The sequence below is a fragment of the Clupea harengus genome, chromosome 1 (assembly GCF_900700415.2).
Source record: "Clupea harengus chromosome 1, Ch_v2.0.2, whole genome shotgun sequence".
In the NCBI taxonomy this organism is placed as follows: domain Eukaryota; kingdom Metazoa; phylum Chordata; class Actinopteri; order Clupeiformes; family Clupeidae; genus Clupea; species Clupea harengus.
This window is the reverse complement of record NC_045152.1, coordinates 28,893-55,171: the sequence shown is the minus strand read 5'-3', so window position 1 is coordinate 55,171 and position 26,279 is coordinate 28,893. Positions and strand designations below refer to the sequence as shown.

The following is a 26,279-nucleotide window of genomic DNA, read 5'->3' as shown; positions in this document are numbered from 1 at the left end:
TGTGCTGTAGGATAAGATGATGTGCTGTAGGACTATGGATCAATAAGATGATGTACTGTAGGATAAGATGATGTGCTGTAGGACTATGGATCAATACGTTTCTGAAAACTCCAGGTGCATTTGACCCCTTTGGGCCTGAGGAAAATATATATGAAGCTACATAGAAATGTAGCATACCTATCATTTTGCTTAGGGGGACTGATATGTACTTGGTCTACAAGGCTCTGGTCAGTTTGGCACATTTCATAGGGATTTGTGTACCCCAGGGATACATGGCTTTCAGAAACATAGTGAGCATCCCATATCTGTACAAGATGATGTGCTGTAGGTCTATGGATCTCTAACTTTCCAACTTTCCTTCCAGGTGTGTTTTACCCTTTCGGACCAGGGGATTCATATTCCCATCGTGTCGATGATGGCTGGACCACCGCTAGCATATCACGACCATTTAACTATTTCGGTTATACATCAACCCAGATATACGTAAGTAAATAAACAAACAAACAAACAAACAAACACATACATGTACACACAAATAAATGAAATAACTCTGTCTGTAAGTCTGTGGAACCTGGCCAGATCTAAAGCTTCAACCGATAGTGTTCAGCTCAGATTAGGAGTCCCAGGTACAAATGCTTTCCTGGAAACAGCAGAGCCAAAGAAATAATAATCAGTCTGTATTTGTCAATTACGATGTCAATATCTGAAGAAAAGAATCCAGAAAAGGCTAACAAACATTTATCATTCACAGACAACTTACAACTTTTCTATCTAGTAGCTGATTTGAGTTTTCCTTTATTGATGGATCAATTGGTGTTGCAGGTTAACAGCAACGGATTTCTCACTTTTGACAGTGGATGGGCTAGATATAGTCCGTACCGATTTCCTGGTGCAGGCCGCAACATCGTCTCCCCCTTCTGGACAGACCTTGATAACCGATTCAGCGGCACCATATCCTACCGCGAGCACACCAGTGGCGGTGTCCTCCAGCAAGCGTCAACGGACATCAACCAGTACTTCCCTGGAATAGGCTTCTCAGCCTCCTGGGTCTTTGTTGCAACATGGGACAGAGTGGAATATTACAGCTCCTCCGGAACAGTAAATCAATTTTTTTTAAAAACATTTACATTTTACATTTAGTCATTTAGCAGACGCTTTTGTCCAAAGCGACATACAAGGGAGAGAACAGTCAAGCTAAGAGCAATAAAAAGCATGGTGTAACAATAAATACTACTTTACATGAGAATTAGAAAACAACGACCTAGAAAAAAGGAAAAAGAAGTGCAGGAATGTAACTGCTGAAGTGCAAGTACTTTAAAGACCATATTATGTTTTCTGAAGCTTCATCAATTTAATAATTGAACTACTGTCTGGGACAAAAGAAGCATTAACTTGTAATGGAACTGGCTTTGAAATGATTTTAAAAAGTAAAACTACTCAATTCTACGACAATCAGTACTCCAACATCCTACTCTTGTCTCATTATCCAAGGAAATCTCATTCCAAGTGGTCCTGATCTCCGGGGGTCAAAGTTCATTTACACTGATGAATTATGGTGCCATGTCAGCGACAAGCAGATCTGTGCAGGTAAGCGGACCATACAGGCTAAATGTCTCGAGGTCCTCAAAAAACAAAACATCAAGAATGGGCAAGACCTATAACATGATAGTCTAGAAAGAAATGGATGAACGTTTTCCTCTCAACTCTCACTTTCTCTCTCGCCCCCCAACACGGACTCTAATCCCTTTTTTGCACACTCCTGCTGTAACTTAATATGTGTATTGTTTATTGTGTATGTTTATTGTTTGCACCAACGTACCACAAAAAATTCCTCGTAGGTGAAAACCTACTTGGCAGTAAAAACCTTTCTGATTCTGATTCTGATTCTGATTCTGATTCTGATTCTTGTTTGGCAGGCCGGCTATGACACCAGCGACTCAGCACATCATTTCTCAATCCCCGGCTCCTTCAGGAGCAACATCACCAATTTAAGGTACACTAGCAACGTCAACAGGCCAGGTCGCTGGGTCTTCCAGATTGAGGATGGACCACGAGGGTGCCAATATAATGGTAATTTAAAAAATGATTATTCAATTCAATTCAATTCAATTCAATTTTATTTATATAGCGCCATAACAATACAATTGTCTCTAGGCGCTTTACAGAGCCCAGAGCCTGAAACCCCCTTAGTGCAAGCACAATGGCAACACGGGCAAGAAAAAACTCCCTGTTAGTCAGGAAGGAACCATAAGCAGAACCACGGCACATAAGGGGGAACCCATCTGCTTGAGGTCGGCCGGGTGGAGATAGGAAGGGGGGAAGGGGGGAGGGTTGTGTGGCAGAAGGGGAAGGGAAACAACAGGTGTTGTACATAGCCTGCATTTGGTAGACGTACATAATATATATACAGACATCCGGTGGTAAATACATGATACAGACAAGACCAGTTTAGTGGGTACACGCTGTGCTCATAGGGTTACTGTTACAGGGGTAAGGGGAGTAGGAACAGAGAAATATGTCGATGGTGGTAATAATATATATTGTATATAAATGCTAGCATAGGGTAAGGGGTAGAGTAAGTGTACGGCAGTACGGTGGTGGTGGGTGCAATTGGCCGAGGGTTTCTACAGGTAGACCGGGTGGAGAGACTACAGCAGCGTCCCTTGGCGAAGATAGTCTAGATTAGGAGAGAAAGAAAAAGAACAGTGTGAGTGGGTAGAGTTTGGCTGTCCATATGCGTAGATGAGAAGTAGTGGGGGTGAGGAGCAATGTTTCAACTTCCATCAGCAATTGGAACATGCTATAAGGGAGAGAGAACATTTTTGTTAGTAGACATCAATTTCAGAAGCAGAAAAGGAGATACCTTTGGGTAGTAGATTTACAGTAGGCAATATGGCCATTTTATCAGTGTTATTATAGGCATTAGCAATGTGATATGAAAGGAGAGAGAGAGAGAGAGAGAGAGAGAGAGAGAGAGAGAGGCTGCCTGGCTAGGTGTATGGGAATATTATTTAGTATTTAGTTAGGTTTGGGGACATGCAGAGATTTTAGTCATAAGCTTTGTAAGGGTGCACAACAGTGCCCAATTGGCTGGTGACAGTCGCAAAACGCACCGTATGCTGTACCCGGGATCTATCGCACTCCTTCACGGTACAACATACGCTGTCTGTAGCCCAGTTTTGTTGATTAGGGGGGTATTGCATGTGTTTAGATGTGTTTAGTTATGCTGGGATTTAGCATTTAGTTTGGTTTGGCATTTAGTTTAGTTTTGCATTAGATATGTTTAGTTATGCTGGCATTTAGCATTTAGTTTGGTTTGGTACATATGGAGATTTTAGTTGTAAGTTTTGTTAGGGTTCCAGGATACAACATACGCTGTCTGTAGCCCAGTGTTATATATTTTAATTTGTATTATTGTGTGTTCAGATATGTCTAGTTATGCTTGCTGGCTGGCTGGCCCAGCAGGTGATGGGTTTGTTGACGCAATTACTTGTGGCTATAGATGCACTAAAGAGAAATGTCTTTATCGATTTGAATATAGGTAGGGTGTCTGCATATAAAGAGGAATGTCTTTAGTCTCGATTTGAATATAGGTAGGGTGTCTGCATCTCGGATGGAGGCAGGGAGATTGTTCCAAAGGCGGGCGGCTCGGTAGCTAAAGGCTCTGCCTCCTATTGTGTGTGTGTGTGTGTGTGTGTGTGTGTGTGAGTGAGGAGGGGGGCTCGGTAGCTAAAGGCTCTGCCTCCTATTGTGTGTGTGTGTGTGTGTGTGTGTGTGTGTGTGTGTGTGTGTGTGAAGAGGGGGGCTCGGTAGCTAAAGGCTCTGCCTCCTATTGTGTGTGTGTGTGTGTGTGTGTGTGTGAGGCGGGGGGCTCGGTAGCTAAAGGCTCTGCCTCCTATTGTGGTTTTTGATATTCTTGGAATTACGAGGAGGCCTGCACTCTGGGAACGGAGCGGTCTTGGAGGGCAGTAGGGGACAACTAATTCCTTAAGGTAGTTTGGAGCCAGGTCATTTAGGGCTGAAAAAATGATGTCTTTGAGATCTGTTTTATGTGTGAGTCAAGTAGGAGGTCTTGGTTGATAGTTACACCAAGGTTTTTGATGCTAGTATTGGGTGTTGGGATGCCATCGAGTGTGGATAGATGGCTAGATAGTGTCATTCTCAATTGATCGGGGCCTACAAGCATAACCTCAGTTTTATCAGAGTTGAGGAGCAGGAAGTTGTTAGCCATCCAAGATTTTACATCTTGCAGGCAAGTTTCTATCTTCGGTAGATGTACAATTTCTATTATAGCGCTCTAACATTCTTTATTCAATCAGTTTGGGAATTAACTAATTCACTACAGCCACTTACTATAACAGTCATGCATACAGTACCAGTCAAAAGTTTGGACACACCTTCTCATTTTTTAAAAAGTTTTTTCTTTACTTTTATTATTATATATTATGGTAGATAACACTTTTTTTGTTTAGTACATCATTCCATATGTGTTCTTTCGTAGTTTAAATGTCTTCAGTATGAATCTACAATGTAGAAAATAATAAAAGTAAAGAAAACACTTCTCAAAAAAATTAAAGGTGTGTCCAAACTTTTGACTGGTACTGTACATGTGATACAAATGACACTTGTTTTCTATATGGCCATAAAATGGTCACTCGGTACACAGGCACACCAAGCTCATAAAACACTATAATAGTGAATAAGTTTAGACATGATAAAGAATTATTATTTTAAAGAAACAGTACGCAATATTTTGCCACTCTATGAGGTTTGTTTTTAAAGGCAATCAGTTTAGGTATCACCTTATCACCGTATCACCTTGAATTGGTCTACGATCATGTGAGGTGCAGAGAACACACCTGTCGTCCCCACCCACCCACCCACCCAGGCTGTGCACTTTTGTAGTTCTTTCGCTCCGGCATGAAACCACCACCCTGCAGAAATGACACCAAAGCAATAACGAAAAACAAAACTAATGCCGACACCTGGCTTATCATCTCTGTGTGTGTGTGTGTGTGTGTGTGTGTGGTTATTTGCCGACACCTGGCTTAGGTGTTACTGTGCAGGCTGGAGACTCTTTCTGGACAGATGCCACCTGTCAGCAAAGATGCACCTGCGTCAGAGAAGGCGTCCTCCAGTGCCAGCGAGAGCCCTGCACCTATTCCCAGGCGTGTCACGCGGCGGCCTTCCAGTACTCCTGCCAGAATATTCAGCGACGCACCTGCACCGTCTCGGGCGACCCCCACTACTACACCTTTGACGCGAAAGTCTTTCACTTCCAGGGAACCTGCACGTACATACTCTCCGAGGTAGGATTCAGTTATTGCTTTTTAAAAAGATGGGGTAATTAATTGGGTTTTTAGTTTGGAAGCTTTAATTATTTTTCGCTCAAACGTCTACCAGGCTTGTGACAATGGACTGCCCTACTATCGTATTGAAGGGAAGAATGAGCATCGGGGCAGCACACATGTGTCGTGGACCCGTCTTGCAAGAGTGTGGGTTTACGGTGAGGAAATTGAGCTGGTCAAAGACCATCACTACCAAGCGTTGGTAAGTACAGTGTTAACGGTAGCATTCTTCCATTCAGCCCAGTGTTAACGGTAGCATTCTCCCATTCAGCCCAGTGTTAACAGTAGCATTAGCGGTAGCATTCTCCATTCAAACCCAGTGTTAACGGTAGCATTAGCGGTAGCATTCTCCTTTCAGCCCAGTGTTAACGGTAGCATTCTTCCATTCAGCCCAGTGTTAACGGTAGCATTCTCCCATTCAGCCCAGTGTTAACGGTAGCATTAGCGGTAGCATTCTCCATTCAAACCCAGTGTTAACGGTAGCATTAGCGGTAGCATTTTCCTTTCAGCCTAGTGTTAACGGTAGCATTCTCCATTCAAGCCCAGTGTTAACGGTAGCATTAGCAGTAGCATTCTCCATTCAGCCCAGTGTTAACGGTAGCATTCTCCCATTCAGCCCAGTGTTAACGGTAGCATTAGCGGTAGCATTCTCCTTTCAGCCCAGTGTTAACGGTAGCGTTCTCCTTCAGGTCAACGGTGTTTTTGTGACGACCCCATTCGCCCTCCAAAACGGGGCCGTCCAGGTCTACCAATCAGGTTTCTCCGTGGCTGTCAGCACAGACTTTGGCCTGCTGGTCACGTACGACGCCTATCACCACGTCAGAATCTCAGTGCCCTACGAGTACCAGAACGCCACCTGTGGCCTGTGTGGCAACTTCAACCACCACCCTCACGATGACTTCCGAACCCCTGGTGGGCAGCTGGTGAGCTCAGACGTGGAGTTTGCCAACAGCTGGAAGGCCTCAGGAGACACGGACCCTGGCTGCCAGGCCGTGCGATGTGCAGGGCTGGCTTGTGCTGCCTGCACCGATAACCAAAGGACTCTTTACGGAAACACCGCCCACTGTGGAATCCTCAGCAATAATGTCGGCCCGTTTGTTTCCTGTCACTCGATGCTGTCTCCACAGAGATTTGTAGAAAACTGTGTGTATGATCTGTGTGTGAGTGACGGCTACCAGCCCATCCTCTGCCGAGCACTCAACGTGTATGCTGCCCAGTGTCAACAGGAGGGCGTTCAGTTGGGCCAGTGGAGGAGAGAGGGATTCTGTGGTGAGTGCTGCTTCTCTCATGTACAATATGATGAATCCAGTAACCGAGTCATGTTGGAAAAGTTGTCCGACACAGGCATTGAAAACACCAATTTTTTCCTCCTTCTATAGAAATCCCCTGTCAAGTCAACAGCCACTTTGAGTCTCAAGGAACTGGATGCCCTGCAACCTGCGGCGACCCCAATGCTCCACTGAACTGCCCACTGCCCAACCTGGAGAGCTGCATCTGTAATGCTGGCCATGTCCTAAGCGGCGGGCAGTGTGTTCTGCAGAGTGACTGTGGCTGCACCTTCGAGGGGCGGTACTATACAGCTGGGGAGACAGTGGTGCTAGACCAGGACTGTGGGAGGCGCTGCCTCTGTACTCAAGGGACAATGAGCTGCCAGGTGAAAGGAATTATTTCTATATCCTCAAATGTATCGGAGACTCAAGTCAGATTGTGATGAAAAACCAAGTCCAGGTTTTATTCTTTCAATGGTGCGCACCAGAGGAGGAACAGAGAATTAGATTTCACTGAGTGTGTTCACCTAAATCTCTTTCACTGACTGTCTCTTCGAAATCACAGTCTTTTAACTCTGGGAAAGCAAGGGGTGGGTGGATACCTAGATGCTAATTATTATCTGTCTCTAGTCAGGGGGGGGGGGGAGCTTTGATGGCTTTCTCACACCTCATGTAGGCCAGGAACAGAATACACGTGAGAAGTTTAGAACAATCTCACAAAAATCCACATAACACTAAAATGACCACTAGGTCAGATATATTGAATTATTGCCTATGGAATATATTTATTAAACTAACTATCAAATGTCGGTCCCTTCACAGGCACACAGCTGCAGTGAGCTGGAGGTGTGTGAGGCCCACGGTGGTGTGCGGAGCTGCAGACCTCTCAGCTACGCCACCTGCTGGGTGGAGGGTTACGGGTCGTATCGCACCTTTGATGGAACGACCTTCCATTACCCAGGTGCCTGTGGTCTGACATTGGCGAGGGTCAGGGGTCAATCAGAATTACCTCATTTTCAAGTAAGTGTCGAGAAAGTTCCCACAGGCCTTGGAGATTTTGCCAGACACCTGAAGTTTGAAGCAGAAGGAACACAAGTTTCTGTGGAGATGGGGGAGGGAGCCACAACAAAGGTAAGTTGTTTACATACTTAGACACAGACATGTCTAACTAGCGAGCCTGACACAGAAAACAAACTTCTCACTTTTAATACCGTGATAACACATCTCTAAGCATAAACCTAATGTTCTCTCATTAGGTGGATGGGCAAACAGTGGGCATTCCTTTCAGTGTCAGCTCAGGTCATATTCACATCTACCACAGCAGTGTAAAAGGTGTTGTCATAGAGACCAACTTCGGAGTGATGGTGAGAGCTGACTGGCCACATGTCATCCGCATCACCGCTCCTGGCATTTACAACGGCACTCTGGGAGGCCTGTGTGGAGACCTGAATGGAGACCTTCGCGACGACTTCCTCTCCCCCGCTGGAGTTCCCCTCTACGACTCACAGCAGTTTGGGGACAGCTGGAGAGATGGCTCCCTGTTAGCATTCTGTGTGGAACCTCAGGTCTTTACACTTACATTTTACATTTAGTCATTCAGCAGATGCTTTTATCCAAAGCGACTTACAAGGATGTATACACATTTTTACATTTAGTCATTTAGCAGACGCTTTTATCCAAAGCGACTTACAAGGATGTATACACATTTTACATTTACACTGATGGCACACTGCACACTTATCCAAAGCGACTTACAAGGATGTATACACATTTTTTACATTTACACTGATGGCACACTGCACATAAGGAGCAATTAGGGGTTCAGTGTCTTTCTCAAGGATGCTTCCACAGGGAATTGAACTAACAACCTTCTGATTACTAAACGACTTCTCTACCTCCTGTACCAATGTTGCCCCCAGGTCTTGGAACCCGGACACTACCAGAACACTAGCCAGTTCAGAGAGCTCTGTGGCATCATGGGAAGGGCACACGGTCCTTTTAGCCAGTGCCAAGCGATGCTGGACCCCTCGGCACAGATTGAAGACTGCGCCCAGGCTCTGGCGAGGACACGTGGTACTCGAGAGGCACTGTGCGAGGCTCTGCGTGGCTACACCCTGCTTTGTCAACAGAGTGGCATCACAGTAGGAGAATGGAGGGACATCACCAACTGTGGTAAGAGAACGACGGCTCTTAAGTCCCCCCCAGGATTTTGCCTTTTTTGTAGATAGTTGTGGCCTAAAATTCCTGATTTCCTTAATGCTTTTCCAAATAATTGCAGTGTTTTTTAAATTGCGATAAAAAGTTGTGAATTTCCCTTTTTGTAATTACAATTGAGTCATTTGTTGAAGAGTAGGTCATTAATAAACAAACATTAATTAAAGAACAAAACCACTTAGAAATGGTCCTCTAAATAACCTTGCCAACATGCCAAACAAAAGATTACCAGGACAGCAAAAATCTAGCAGCATAGGCTTTACTTATCCACTACGAAGTGCACCTGTTGCAGAACAAAAGGACCATCAGTAAGACTAAATAGAATTTTATGAATGTCTCAGCCTTCACATACTACAGAGAAAAAAACGGCCTGTGTCACTGTGATCTGTCTCGTCGTCTGACGCCCTGCCTGCATTTCTGCCGTTCTCATTCTTTTTGCGGTGGCAAAGTGCTTATTAATCGGTTATGGCATTTTTCCGCATAGGTGTTTATATTGTTCAATTTAATACATGAATTTAAAGTCGTCCAATTTCAAGTCATCTATTCTTCAACACTAGCTGCCACCGTATTTTCAATCAGAAAGTAATGTTAAATCTCCATGGTAACAGTTCTCGAGGGTTTGGGAAATAATCGGATTCATTGCTTCCTTCATTATTCACAGCAAAATATATAATTGAATTATATTTCATAGATTTATTACCAGACTCTATGTAAAAAGGGCCACGCAACCACGTATCAAAAAATAATAAAAATAGAAGCCAGGTCTATTTCTGAATATTCGGTGGACATGGGCAGCATGTTTTATTCCGTTTCCACATCTGGTGTAGCCCTTCTCATCGTTTACAACGGATTAGAACTCTGCTAGTGTCCGCACCACATCTGCAGGGCAGAATTTCCGCCCTTGGTGTAGCCTCGGGGTAAGGCAGAAGGGAAGGAGTTGTGGGAGACGACGATGATTTGTCAAATTTGCGGGAAAGTTGCGATGATTGGTTTAAGTTGCATCAACACGCTGAATTCACAGGGATTAGGTGAATTTGCGTTAATAGTTGCTATGGCAACATCGCGAAATCCTGGGGGGTCTGGTTCTGGTTAATCCTGACATATGTAATAAATAAATATGTAAACAGCTAAAAAATCTTTTGAAATTGAACTGACTTTTATTTCCTCTTTATAGCGGTAACCTGCCCACCCAACAGCCATTATGAGCCATGTGGAACATCCTGCCCCGCCTCCTGCCCAAGCCTGTCTTTCCCCTTCCTGTGTACTCAGCAGTGTCAGGAGGGGTGCCAGTGCAATGACGGGTTCCTCCTGAGCGGGGATCGTTGTGTGTCACCCACGGGTTGTGGCTGCCACCATGGCGGGCGCTATAGACAGAGTGGAGAGCGCTACTGGTATGGTGAGGAGTGCCAGTTCGTGTGCCAGTGTAATGGCATCACCGGACAGTCGAATTGCATGGCCTCTTCTTGCGGTGCTCAGGACTCTTGTCGAGTCGTGGATGGACAGTACGGCTGCCACCCTAAACCTGAAGCCACCTGCTCTGCCTCTGGAGACCCACACTACACCTCCTTTGACGGACGCGCCTTTGACTTCCAGGGTACGTGTCGTTACGTCCTGGCGTCAGTTTGCGATGGAACACGAGGCCTACCTCACTTTCAGGTGGAGGCCAGGAATGAGGCGTGGAATGGTCTGCAGGTCTCCATCACCGTTGCAGTTTACGTCAATGTGTCTGGACATCTGGTGTACATCTCAAAAGACAATCGGGAGACTGTGCAGGTAAGGGTTAAGTTCCCTGTTTTCTGAGGCTTAAATAAATCAATCAATCAATCAATCAATCAATCAATCAATCAAGTTCAAATTATTTGTTTAGGTCATCTTCATTCTCATTCCATCATGGTGGAACCAGTTTTCTCAACCTGTCATCTATTCTTATTTGTTGTGATAACATTAGTCTCTGCTTGTCGTATAATCCTATTCAAATAACACCTAATTCTTCTGACTCTGACTTCAGGTGAATGGGGAGACAAGAAACCTGCCAGTCCTTCTTGACGGGGGCAGAGTGTCTGTCTATGCCAACGGACTGCACACGTTTGTGAAAACAGACTTCGGTCTGACTGTCGGGTACAATGCCCGGTGGGCGGTGGACATCACAGTGCCATCCAACTACAGCGGTGCCACATGTGGCCTGTGTGGAAACTTCAACGGCCTCCAGGGTGACGACTTGACCATCGAGGAAGAGGGTTCTGGCTATGTGGCCGTCCTTGCTTCTGATTTTGGAGACTACTGGAAGGTTGATGACGGCGTGCCCTGTACTGGAGGATGTGGAAACTCCTGCCCAGTGTGCCAAGATGACTCGAGAGCCCGTGCCCAGTGTGAGCTACTCAGAGCTAGCGATGGACCACTGAGCTTCTGCCATGCCCACGTGGACCCCCAGCCATTCTTCAACGACTGTGTCTTTGACGTGTGCCTGTCTGGGAACAGAAATGAAGTCGTCTGCCGTGCGACGGAAGCATATGTCAGCGCATGCCAAACTGCAAATGCCGTTATCTACCCCTGGCGTCAAAACGTCACCTGCCGTAAGTTTCCAGGACCTGGCTCAAACTCTGCTGTACTCTTGTTGTTTGAATCTTTACCATCTTACCAGAAGCAATCAAAACAATGTATTTCAAATATCTATTCAAGGTACAATCCGTGATTCTGGCAAAAAGGTTGTTGATATTTGAGTTCATTACATTTTACATTTAGTCATTTAGCAGACGCTTTTGTCCAAAGCGACGTACAAGGGAGAGAATAGTCAAGCTACGAGCAATAGAACCTGGTGTAACAATAAATACTACTTTACATAAGAAATATAACAAAATGAAATAAAAAAGAAAAAGAAGTGCAGAAATGTAACTGCTGTAATTGCAAGTTACACACTAGTCGAAGCGCCAGTTAGGACGGGAAGTGCTCTGAAGAGTTGGGTCTTCAAAAGCTTCTTAAAGGTAGAGAGGGACGCCCCTGCTCTGGTAGTGCTAGGTAGTTCATTCCACCAACGTGGAACTACAAATGAGAATAGTTCATCCTATTACATCCCTCCCTTCCATGCTCCTGAAGCCACACGTTGATTGGTTGAAATGGTTTATTGCTTGGTCTGAGCCACTAGGTTTGTTCCCAGTTTACAGAGCCAGGACTGTGTGTGAACTCAAGAGTTGTTTTGAGTGTTGGTTAGAATCATGTACCTCACCTTTAAGGTTTAGAATCAGAGACTGCACCTTTAAGCTTTACAGCTGCAGTGTTGCTTAGAATCATGTACCGCACCTTTAAGGTTTACAGCTGCAGTATTGGTTGGAATCAGGGACTGCACCTTTAAGGTTTACAGCTTTACAGCTGCAGTGTTGGTTGGAATCAGGGACTGCACCTTTAAGGTTTACAGCTGCAGTGTTGGTTATAATGTTTAAAAGACATGTTTACCCACGTCAACAGAAATGGAGTGTCCAGAGAATAGCCACTACGACCTGTGTGGCACAGAGTGTGGGCACACCTGTGCCAGCAGCATTGATGCCAGCTGTGACAGGACCTGTGCTGAGGGCTGTTTCTGTGACGATGGATTTGTGAGGAGCGCGGGGCGCTGTGTCCCTGTGGAACAGTGTGGCTGTCTTTACGACGGCTTCTACTTTGAGGTAATCACAAAATGACCAAGGGTCGAGGTCAAACTGTACATATGCAGTCATTTTAAGAAGCACATTTATTTTTATTTATTTATTATTATTTTTTTTTGTCATTTAGCAGACGCTTTTATCCAAAGCGACTTATATATGTGCAACTTACAATGTATACACATTTTACATTTACACTGATGGCACACTGCACATCAGGAGCAATTAGGGGTTTAGTGTCTTGCTCAAGGACGCTTCGACAGGGAATCAATCTAGCAACCTTCTGATTACTAAACGACTTCTTTACATCCTGTACCACTGTCGCCCCCACATAACAATATAACATTATGATTTTTAATGCCAGTGTTGCAGTCATTTTAAGGAGCACATAACAATATAACATTATGACATTATGATTTTTAATGCACATAACAATATAACATTATGACATTATGGTTTTTAATGCACATAACAATATAACATCATGACATTATGATTTTTAATGCACATAACAATATAACATTATGACATTATGATTTTTAATGCCAGTGTTGCAGTCTTTTTAAGAAGCACATAACAATATAACATTATGACATTATGGTTTTTCATGCCAGTGTTACTGTCTTGTGTTGTCAGATCGGGGAACAGTTCTGGACACACACCTGCTCTCAGCGCTGTGAGTGTTTTGCCCAAAATGACCTCCACTGCACCCAGTCCTCTTGTCCCCCGACCCAGGAGTGCTCCGTCAGAGATGGCCGCCGGGGTTGCTATAGTCCCCTGTCGACCTGCACCGTCTGGGGAGACCCTCACTACCTCACATTCGATGGAGCTTTGGCTCACTTTCAGGTAGGATGGAGAGGAACGAAATCTAAAAATCTAGAAATCTAGAAATCTACTACCTGCTACTCTGTAGTTTAGTGTATTATATGTTACTATATGTGTATTATATGTTATATGTATATATGTTAGTATTATATGTATAGGTTGGTATATGTTTTAGCATATTGTATTGTATATTTATCTTGTATATTTATGTAAATTATGTTCAGAGTACTTGTACAGAGTGTATGTCATGTTATGTTATGTTATATTATGTTTGCTATGTTATGCTATGGTAGGTTGTTGTGTGGTGCCTTGTCCTAAGAATTTCAGTGCCCAGTCTGACCCTGTGTCATTCTGTGCATCTGACAATAAAAGACTTGTAAGACTTGTAAGACTTGTAAAAATCAAATGGAAAGAAAGGTCCTAATAATAATAAGAATTTTTTTTTCTAGATGAGTTTGTTTGAACTTTGTACATAATCATGTTTTTTTCCATACCCAACTCCTCCAGGGCACCTGTGCTTATGAGATTACCCACTCCTGTGGCAACGTGAATCGTGACGCCTTGGCCTTCCGCGTAGTAGCCGCTAATAGTCACCGTGGCAACTTCATTTCGGCTTTTGTGTCCACTGTGGACGTGTGGCTCTCTCGTGGAGGAGTACAAAGCCACATCACTATTGGGCAGAACAGGAGAGTCAAGGTACCTACGTTTACTTTATTAACATCTAGTCATTTAGCAGACGCTTTTATCCAAAGTGACTTACAAGGATGTATACACATTTTACATTTACACTGATGGCACACTGCACATCAGGAGCAATTAGGGGTTCAGTGTCTTGCTCAAGGATGCTTCGACGGTGGGAATCGAACTAGCAACCTTCTGATTACCTTCTGATTACTAAACGACTTCTCTCCCTCCTGTACCACTGCCTGCCTACCTCTCACAGGACAGTGCACATGAAGGGTCTCCTCAGTGAGGATGTTCTTGTAGTTCAGTACATCATCATCATCATCATCATCATCATCATCATTGTTTATTCAGGGAGAGTTGACTGAGCACAGGGCTCTTTTGCAGCAATGCCCTGATTGAGGCTACATAGTACAGAAGAACAATAAATAAACAAACCATAACAAAACAAAATAAATAAAAAAACACATTAAACAACTCAGAAATTAAGTATATAAAAAATTAAATAACATGAAGTAAAAAAAATGTAATCAGAGAATCATTTAAAACAACAGCATTGAGGCACATCCTTATTATCTAAAAGGCTCTTTAATGCAAACACTTCTGTCCCACCTCACTGTAGCGCTCTCATGTTTTGTTTTCAGGTTGATGGTCAAGACAACAATGCAAACAGCATTCAGGTTGGCTCCCTGGCGCAGGTGACTCGGGAGGCTGGATTTGTGGTTGTGAATGCAGCCTCAGGGGAGCTGGTGGTCCAGTTTGATGGTCGTAGTACACTTCTAGTCGGCCTGAGTCCAAACTATCCTCAATCTGTGTGTGGGATGTGTGGGAATCACAACGACAACCCAGCAGATGACAAGGTCCTGCCCGATGGCACTCTGGCCCAGACTGACAGGCAATTCGGTCAAAGTTGGAAATCAGATACAAGCAAACCTGGGTGAGTCCAGCACACACCACACACACCACACACACCACACACCACACACACCACACACCACACACACCACACACACCACACACACCACACACCACACACACCACACACCACACACACCACACACACCACACACACCACACACACCACACACCACACACACCACACACCACACACACCACACACACCACACACCACACCACACACACACACCACACACCACACACCACACACACCATCCCTTTAGGCACACACCACACACACCACACACACACCACACACACACACACACACACCACACACACCACACACACCACACACACCACACACCACACACCACACACACCACACACCACACACCACACACACACCACACACACCATCCCTTTAGGCACACACCACACACACCACACACACCACACACACCACACAACACACACACCACACACAACACACACACCACACACACCACACACACCACACACACACACACCACACACAACACACACACCACACACACCACACACACCACACACACACACACACACACACCACATACACCACACACACCACACAACACACACACCACACACACACACACCACACACACCACACACACACACACCACACACACCACACACACCACACACACACACACACACACACCACACACACCACACAACACACACACCACACACACCATCCCTTTAGGCACACACCACACATACCACACACACCACACACACACACACCACACACACCATCCCTTTAGGCACACACCACACACACCACACACACCACACACACACACACACCACACACACCATCCCTTTAGGCACACACCACACACACCACACACACCACACACACACACACCACACACACACACACCACACACCACACACCACACACCACACACACCACACACCACACACCACACACCACACACACCACACACACACACACCACACACACCATCCCTTTAGGCACACACCACACACACCACACACACCACACACACACACACCACACACCACACACCACACACACCACACACCACACACACACCACACACACACACACCACACACCACACACCACACACCACACACACACCACACACCACACACACCACACACACCATCCCTTTAGGCACACACACACACACCACACACCACACACACCACACACCACACGCCTTTAGGCACACACCACACACACACCACACACACACACACCACACACCACACACCACACACCACACACACACCACACACCACACACACCACACACACCATCCCTTTAGGCACACACACACACACCACACACCACACACACCACACACCACACACCACACACACCATGCCTTTAGGCACACACCACACACACACACACAACACACACACCACACACACCACACACCACACACACTACACACACCACACCACACACACCACACACCACACACACCACACACCACACACACACCACACACACCACACACCACACACACCACACACACACTACACAAACCACACACCACACACACCACACACACCATCCCTTTAGGCACACACCACACACACCACACACACCATCCCTTTAGGCACACACCACACACACCACACACCACACACCACAGACACCATGCCTTTAGGCACACACACACACACCACACACACCATGCCTTTAGGCACACACCACACACACCACACAACACACACACCACACACACCACACACACCACACACACTATGCCTTTAGGCACACACCACACACACCACACACACCACACAACACACACACCACACACACACCACACACACCATCCCTTTAGGCACACACCACACACACACCACACAAACACACACCACCCCTTTAGGCACACACCACACACACCAACACCACACACACCACACAACACACACACCACACACACCACACACACCACACACACCACACACACCATCCCTTTAGGCACACACCACACACACCACACACACCATCCCTTTAGGCACACACCACACACACCACACACACACCACACACACCACACACACACCACCCCTTTAGGCACACACCACACACACACTACACAAACCACACACCACACACACCACACACACCATCCCTTTAGGCACACACCACACACACCACACACACCATCCCTTTAGGCACACACCACACGCACACCACACACACCACACACCACACACCACAGACACCATGCCTTTAGGCACACACACACACACCACACACACCATGCCTTTAGGCACACACCACACACACCACACAACACACACACCACACACACCACACACACTATGCCTTTAGGCACACACCACACACACCACACACACCACACAACACACACACCACACACACCACACACACCATCCCTTTAGGCACACACCACACACACACCACACAAACACACACCACCCCTTTAGGCACACACCACACACACCAACACCACACACACCACACACACCACACACACCACACACACACCACACACACCACACCATCCCTTTAGGCACACCGGCCTATTAATCTGTTCTCCAGTTTACTATTCAGATTCTAGGTATAAAATGAATGAAATTCTAGGTATAAAATGTAAGTTATTGCACCTTTTGGCAATGCTGCCATTTGCACCTTTAACATTCAAACTTGCAACATGTTTGATACTGATTTTTTGTGGATCATGTTCTTCTCCTGATCTTCCCTAGATGTGGAGCCAGTGACGGGATTGGAGACGGAACGTGTCGCTTCAGAGCAGAATACACAGATCTCTGCAGCGTCATCACCAACAGCAGCGGCCCGTTCTGGCAGTGCCACCTGCATATCGACCCACAGGCGTACTTCACCTCCTGCGTGGACGATCTCTGTGCCCACACACCAGCCAACGGCATGCTGTGCTCAGCGGTGCAGGCCTATGAGACGGCTTGCACTGTGCTGGGGCCTCGAACAACAGAATGGCGTTCTGCACTGCATTGCTGTGAGTACAGTGTGTGTGTGTGTGTGTGTGTGTGTGTGTGTGTGAGTGAGTGTGTGTGTGTGTATATCATTTTCATTGCTTACATTTCTGTTGGAAGTTTAAAAGCAAAAGACCTATTAAGTCCAATGACATGATCATCGGCCCCAGGAGGTGGACCGAGGTTACCGTTACAAACTACAGATCAAACGAAAGTGGAAAGGATATTTTTGATACACCTCGCTCAATAAACAACTATGGTCCAAGAAACGGTAGACAATAAAAACCAAACAGCATCCAGTAGTTCGGAGAGGAGGATTAAGGATATTTTTGATACACCTCGCTCAATAAACAACTATGGTCCAAGAAACGGTAGACAATAAAAACCAAACAGCATCCAGTAGTTCGGAGGGGAGGATTAAGGATATTTTTTCAAAATATATGCAACTATTTAAGCCGAATGTTGCTCATAAGCAGTGGTGGAGGAAGTACTGAAGTTTAGTACTTAAGTAAAAGTACAAGTACCCAGGAAGATAAAAGTAAAAGTAAAAGTACTTCATCAACAATCCTACTTAAGTAAAAGTAAAAAGTACTTACTTTTAAATTTACTTTAAGTATTAAAAGTAAAAGTACTCACGCAATGGGTTGTCTCTCAATGTCTAGGCTGTGCCATTTTGATAAAGAAATAGCTACTGGTAATAAATGCCTCTACAGATGTCACTACTAGTAATAATTATACGCAACAACATTTGTTAATTGGAAAGGTTGGTGTACTTATTGTGCCTACCATCTGTAATACTGTTCACACTATATCTTACAATTCTGCGGATGACAAGTTATCTACCAGGGATTATTTGCAAAGTTAATACCATTAAGCCAAACCAATAAAGACACCATGTGATATCTTTAAATCTTTTATTTAATTGTAAACGTGTAAAAAAGGGAAACATGGAACATGAAAAACAAATGTGATTGTAAAACTGGACAGAACAAGGCACGCTAGCTTGACATAGCTAACCTACCAGCTTTATCTTACCACTACGTTAAATATATAATGAAGGTCCAATCATGTTTTTTTGATGCTATTGCTGTATGTCAACATGCATTTCGCTAGATAACATTATAATTTCATGTCAGTAAACGAATTAAATACATATATCAATATTCAAAAGTCAGGGACATTAACTTAGCATAGCAATCACTCTGCTTACCTCGATATGCTACTTTAAATTTGAGGGTGAATTATTGAAGGCTAGCAACTCCTTTTTTTGAGGTAGACAGGAAACGCGTTGAAACCTCCAGGAGTCATTCTTGGGGCCTTTGAACTCGAACGTATCTTATAAATAGGGCCAAGGGTGGCTCATATCAGAGGGCTCAGTTCAGGCCGACTCTGGATCCATGTTAAATAGGCAGTAGTCAGGCTGAATGTTGAATGTTCAGGTATAACAGGCAAAGCTACCGCTAGTGCTGCTGCCAAACGCGGACTCTGATATCATTGGAGTTGATAGAGCCACCTGATTGGTTTAAACTTCCAAAACAGCAACGCAATCCATGGTTTTGTGTAGGCAACATTTTGGCAAAACTATGTTCATAAAATGTAACGAGTAACAGCACATATTGTAGAGATGTAGCGGAGTAAAAGTATAGATAATAGCTGAAAAATGTAATGGAGTAAAAGTAAAAAGTATGCACTATTATTTTTACTTAAGTAAAGTACAGATACGTAAAAATGTACTTAAGTAAAGTAACGAAGTAAAAATACTTTGTTACATTCCACCACTGCTCATAAGGTCACAGACTCTGCAATACTAAGACCTAAATCGCATACAGACCATTTGAATTTATAACGTCACTGAGGAGGGTACTACACTAACTTTACCATACTCACCACAACCAAAACATCACACATTTACCATACTCACCACAACCAAAACACCACACATTTACCATACTCACCACAACCAAAACACCACACATTTACCATACTCACCACAACCAAAACACCACACATTTACCATACTCACCACAACCAAAACACCACACATTTACATTTACATTTAGTCATTTAGCAGACGCTTTGGTCCAAAGCGACGTGCAAGGGAGAGAATAGTCAAGCTAAGAGCAATAAAAAACATGGTGTAACAATAAATACTACTTTACATAAGAATTACAAAAACGACCTAGAAAGGAAAAAGAAGTGCAGGAATGTAACTGCTGAAGTGCAAGTTAAGTGCTAGTCAGGTGCCAGTTAGGAGGGGAGGTGCTCTCTGAAGAGTTGGGTCTTCAAAAGCTTTTTGAAGGTAGAGAGGGACGCCCCTGCTCTGGTAGTGCTAGGCAGTTCGTTCCACCAACGTGGAACTACATATGAGAATAGTATGCCGTGCTTGCACAGGCGGCAGTGCCAAATGGCGCTCACTAAAACACCACACATTTACCAAACCTATGATGTTATAAGATCCCCCGAGCAGTTAGCATATAGGAGCGCTAGCTACATCATAACTTCAAAATAATCACGGATAGCGTTAGCTATCTATCCATAGACTTTTGAATATATATTCTAGAATTTGACCGTTGTGTTTAGGAAATATAATAAAAAAATATCACCCAAGTAGAGGCATGATACTGTTAGATCTTGAATTAATGGTCAAACACGTGCTCCTACCCAACCCACACACCCCACACGTGCTCCTACCCACCCCACACACCCCACACGTGCTCCTACCCAACCCACACACCCCCCACGTGCTCCTACCCAACCCACACACGTGCTCCTACCCAACCCACACACCCCACACGTGCTCCTACCCAACCCACACACCCCACACGTGCTCCTACCCAACCCACACACCCCACACGTGCTCCTACCCAACCCACACACCCCACACGTGCTCCTACCCAACCCACACACCCCACACGTGCTCCTACCCAACACACACGTGCTCCTACAACAACACACACGTGCTCCTACCCAACCCACACACCCCACACGTGCTCCTACCCAACACACGTGCTCCTACCCAACACACACACCCCACACGTGCTCCTACCCAACACACACGTGCTCCTACCCAACACACACACCCCACACGTGCTCCTACCCAACACACACGTGCTCCTACCCAACCCCCGACGTGCTGCAGCTCCAGGCTCTGTGACTGTCCAGCTGTCTTTGAAATCCTCTTTGATGTGTGATGGACAGAATTCTGTGGAGCAAATCTTCCATGGCATCAGATGTCTGAAGTGGTTCAGCTGGCAAATAACGATGCAAATGTTATTAATGCCTAATTTCATGTTTAGTCTACGCAGGTAAACCACATAGCAGAGAGAAATATATGTATTATAATAAAGCAAGGGAAGGGAGCACCTCTGGTGTAAACCAGGCAGAAATCAACATCTACCACAGAATAAATCAACATCTACCACAGAATAAATCAACATCTACCACAGAAAGTTCCTGCATCGACTGTTTGCTTAGCCTGAGCCATAACAACATCACCATGACCTGCAGTGCAGTACTTACTGCGCATAAAGCCTGTTATGAGGGGCGACAGTGGTACAGAAGGTAGAGAAGTCGTTTAGTAATCAGAAGGTTGTTAGTTCAATTCCCTGTCGAAGCGTCCTTGAGCAAGACACTGAACCCCCAATTGCTCCTGATGTGCAGTGTGCCATCAGTGTAAAATGTAAAAATGTGTATACATCCTTGTAAGTCGCTTTGGATAAAAGCGTCTGCTAAATGAAATGAAATGACTATGACTTTCCTACTGTACTGTCACAACTAGTGGTCTACTGATACATCAAGGTGTCTCCACCGATCATATTTCACCTCACCTGTTTCTGCCTATGCCTATTTCAATTCATTCTACCAATACATCTGGATTTGCCATGTTTGTTTTTGAGCAGCTGTGGTCGACCCCTGTGAAGAGCTGGACTGCAATGAAGACGAGTGGTGTGGCCAGAAAGGTGGAGTCTACGGCTGCCTCTGCAATGAGGATCACCCGAGACCTTATGCTGAGTCCTTTGGTAAGGTCTAATTTGACTACATACAGTGGACCTCATTTTCGAATGCAGTTAAGAAAAAGTTAAGACACATTTCTTCTTACCTCCACTTATGAAGTTCCTGGGACAAGTCTGGTATCCATGAAAGTTTTCTTATCTGAGATTAAGAACAGGATTTAAGAACGCGGAAAAGCAGTCGTAGATAGGCCAGATTGGAGTGGAGCGAGGGAGGGAGAGAGAGAGGGAGAGAGAGAGGGAGAGAGGGAGGGAAAGAGGGAGGAAAAGCAGTCGTAGATAGCCAGATTGGAGTGGAGAGAGGGAGGGAGAGAGGGAGGGAGAGAGAGAGGAAAAGCATTTGTAGATAGGCAGATTGGAGTGGCCCATGTTCTTTAGTTCTTTAGGTCAAGTTCAAGTTCAAGTTCAAGTATTTTATTTGTCACATACAACAAATGTAGTGAAATGTGAAAGGGTCTACACTCCACACTGTGCAAAAATAAAAATAAAAGTTCAGATTGGAGTGGTCCATGTTCTCATGTTCTTTACTTCAGATTGGAGTGGTCCATGTTCTCATGTTCTTTAGTTCAGATTGGAGTGGTCCATGTTCTTTAGTTCAGATTGGAGTGGTCCATGTTCTCATGTTCAGATTGGAGTGGTCCATGTTCTCATGTTCTTTAGTTCAGATTGGAGTGGTCCATGTTCTTTAGTTCAGATTGGAGTGGTCCATGTTCTCATGTTCAGATTGGAGTGGTCCATGTTCTCATGTTCTTTAGTTCAGATTGGAGTGGTCCATGTTCTCATGTTCTTTAGTTCAGATTGGAGTGGTCCAGGTTCTTTAGTTCAGATTGGAGTGGTCCATGTTCTCATGTTCTTTAGTTCAGATTGGAGTGGTCCATGTTCTCATGTTCTTTAGTTCAGATTGGAGTGGTCCATGTTCTTTAGTTCAGATTGGAGTGGTCCATGTTCTCATGTTCTTTAGTTCAGATTGGAGTGGTCCATGTTCTCATGTTCTTTAGTTCAGATTGGAGTGGTCCATGTTCTTTAGTTCAGATTGGAGTGGTCCATGTTCTCATGTTCTTTAGTTCAGATTGGAGTGGTCCATGTTCTCATGTTCTTTAGTTCAGATTGGAGTGGTCCATGTTCTTTAGTTCAGATTGGAGTGGTCCATGTTCTCATGTTCTTTAGTTCAGATTGGAGTGGTCCATGTTCTCATGTTCTTTAGTTCAGATTGGAGTGGTCCATGTTCTTTAGTTCAGATTGGAGTGGTCCATGTTCTCATGTTCTTTAGTTCAGATTGGAGTGGTCCATGTTCTTTAGTTCAGATTGGAGTGGTCCATGTTCTCATGTTCTTTAGTTCAGATTGATGTGGTCCATGTTCTCATGTTCTTTAGTTCAGATTGGAGTGGCCCATGTTGGAAAGAAGTTTATTATATTCCTCCTTGTTTATATTCCCATATCACTCTTCCCCTCACCATATTCACCTCTTTCCACCTTTCTCTCTCTCCTCCCGTCTTCCTCAGACTCCGTGGAGTACTGTTCCAGCAGCACAGGCACCATGTCTCTGTCTCGCTGCCAGCTGTTCGAAGCAGGCTTCTCAGCGGGCACCCTCCACCTCAACGACCCCAGCTGCAACGGCACACTCCAAGATGGCCGAGTGGAGTTCCTCTTCGACAATGAGAACCACCTCTGTGAGACCACTCTAAGGGTACAGCAGCTTCCACACCAAAGATTTACATACACATTTAGTCATTTAGCAGACGCTTTTATCCAAAGCGACTTACAAGGAATTTACATTTATACATCAGGAGCAGTTAGGGGTTCAGCGTCTTGCTCAAGGACACTTACACATTTGGTAAGGAGGAGAGGGGAATCGAACTAGCAACCTTCCAACCTTCCCGATTACTAAATGACTCCTCTACCTCCTGTACCACTGTGCCCCCCATTTAAAAAAGAAGCTATTCTTTAGAGGGATGTTGCCTTTAAGTGTTAAGTTCAAATCAGAATGGCAAAACCCCCAGACAGTTCAAATATGTTTACTCAGAATTCACAGCAGCGCATGGATGAAGCCATTGTTGTTTTCTAACCAAAGACATTTTACCCCTGTATGTATGTGCTGTCTGTTGCCCCAACAGAGCAACAGCACCCACACACACAGCCCAACACACTCTCACACACACACAGCCCAACACACTCACACACACACACAGCCCAACACACTCACACACACATTGACCCCTGTATGTGCTGTCTATTGCCCCACAGAGCAACAGCACCCACTTCATCTATGAGAACATAATCCAGGGGGAGGCCAACTCAGTCGGTGGCGTGATCAGCCGAGAGAGACGGATACAACTGCTCTTCTGCTGTGTCTACCCCCTCACCCAGGCCCTCTCCATGGACATGGAGATCAACCCCCTGGAGAGGTCGGTTTTGCCTTCATGTCCGCACTTTTCTATCCCTTTTTCTTTTTTTTTTATATAATTTATTTATTGAAGGAATTGCACAATATACAGGTTATCTCAAGCAGTATCTCAAGCATTGTTCCTCCATGTTTTCATTGTTTTTAAACACGAACAAGATTACCCTCACCCACCCTCCCCATACACATCTTGGCAGTTAGTATGTTCATAAAAACAAAACAAAAAAAACATTTCTCAGTCATGAATGTACATTCTCACAGCTATGCATCAATATTCTTACAAAACATAGGCCCTCATATGTCCATAACACATTAAGTGGCTCAAATATAGTAAATATTTACAATGTGTCAACCATTCTGTGAGGTGATCTAATATCAATAGGAAAAAAAGAGGAGATAAATACTAGACAATGAGTAGAAAGAACTTTCACTTTTTCTCGGTTGATTTGCAGCTTTTCTTCAGTGACCAAAACACAATAAATTAGAGACTGAATTCTACTATTCCTCACTCATAAAACAGAGTGCCCCCCATCCAGATAGTAGTCTTTCACAATATTTAAAAAAAATTATATGTTTACAGCACACACACAGTGCATCAACTACTCCTCCCCCCCCAAATTAAAGCCCTTCATAGAGGAACTATCACTATCATCAAAGACTACGTTTTCTGCCCGTCTTAAATAAAATGAACTGTATAAAAACTATTTGTGTTTATTTCTACAGTGTTTTGACTAAGAAGTTACCAGGAGGCAATGGAACCTACCGTGTCCGAATGATTCCCTATGAAGATACAGGATTCTCCCGCGCGTTCTCTGGGATGGTGAATGTGGTGGTGAACCAGCGGATGTACGTGGCAGTCAACGTGGAGGGAGTGGACAGCCGCCAGATCGCCGTGGTGATGGACTCCTGCTGGGCCACTCCTGTCAATCAGGCAGACTACCACATCCGATGGGACCTCATCATAAACGAGTAATTTATACCAACGCACCAATACACCCACTCTTCCCTCTTGCATACCTTACTACCAGACTATCACACGTGCCTCAATTAATAAGGGACATAGAGCTCTTACAACATATAAAACACATGCTATTTACCCTACCAGACTATCACACGTGCCTTAATGAATAAGGGACATAGAGCTCTTACAACATATAAAACATAAACTATTCACCCAACTAGCACACTATCACAGGTTCTTAAACATCATCATAATTTGAGTCCTTATTTGTTCAGCCTTTTTCTGTTGCTCATCATGTGGGTTTATTCCCTTCTTCATAAGTACCTATTGTCCTCACTGTGTCTTTTGCCATATGTCCTTCCCCCTCTAGGTGCCCCAACCCCAATGACCGCACAGTGGAGCTGCTTCAGAATGGCAACAGCACATCAGGTCGCTTCTCCTTCAGGATGTTCGCCTTCACTGCAAACTCCTCCAAGGTTTACCTGCACTGCAGCATCCACCTGTGCCTGGTGGCGAGCAACGACTGCACAGCCGTAAGTTCACCACATCTAGAGCACACCAGGAGGGAATCTGACTAGCAGAGTAATGGCAAGGTTCGGCTACAGTTGTATCCTAACCCTAACCCTAACCCAAGGTTTGGCTATAGTTGTAGCCTTATATGTTTGTCACAGATGTTTTAATAAATTACAAATTTGCTGAATGTTTGTCAGAGTGTTTACACATCAGATTATTTCAATATACATTAGCGTGTCTAAGTGTGTTATGGGAGTATGAGGCTGTGAGAGAACTGTAGTTTGTAACATAACCAAGTCACGCATGGAGCAGGGTTCCAGATGCTTTGCCTAGCGCATTGTCATATCTATAACTAGCTAATGCAAATGTTAAAAAAGAAAACAAATCTGTTCCTTTTCTCTTCCTGTTTACAGCACTGTTACCCAGGTAACCACCATAGGCAGCGCCGCGCTGTTGGTTTCCATGACAGCGCCTCCCTCTCACTGGGGCCTCTGGTTTGGGCCAGTGGCTGA

The 26,279-nt window shown here is 44.8% G+C and overlaps 1 protein-coding gene across 1 annotated transcript; it reads left to right on the top strand.

Annotated features, from left to right (window-relative positions):
* Positions 1-318: 318 nt before the first annotated feature.
* LOC105897649 (alpha-tectorin-like) lies at positions 319-26,279 on the top strand (the record flags this gene model as incomplete). Its single annotated transcript, XM_012824600.3, has 24 exons — positions 319-483; positions 823-1,098; positions 1,492-1,587; positions 1,917-2,070; positions 5,053-5,309; positions 5,404-5,550; positions 6,038-6,617; positions 6,728-7,002; positions 7,439-7,747; positions 7,873-8,169; positions 8,536-8,788; positions 10,005-10,603; positions 10,839-11,403; positions 12,293-12,489; positions 13,102-13,311; positions 13,798-13,986; positions 14,619-14,911; positions 17,637-17,905; positions 21,782-21,901; positions 23,395-23,579; positions 24,137-24,297; positions 25,017-25,262; positions 25,625-25,791; positions 26,194-26,279. Coding segments are annotated over 24 exons (6,096 nt in total), but the record flags the coding sequence as incomplete, so codon positions are not given.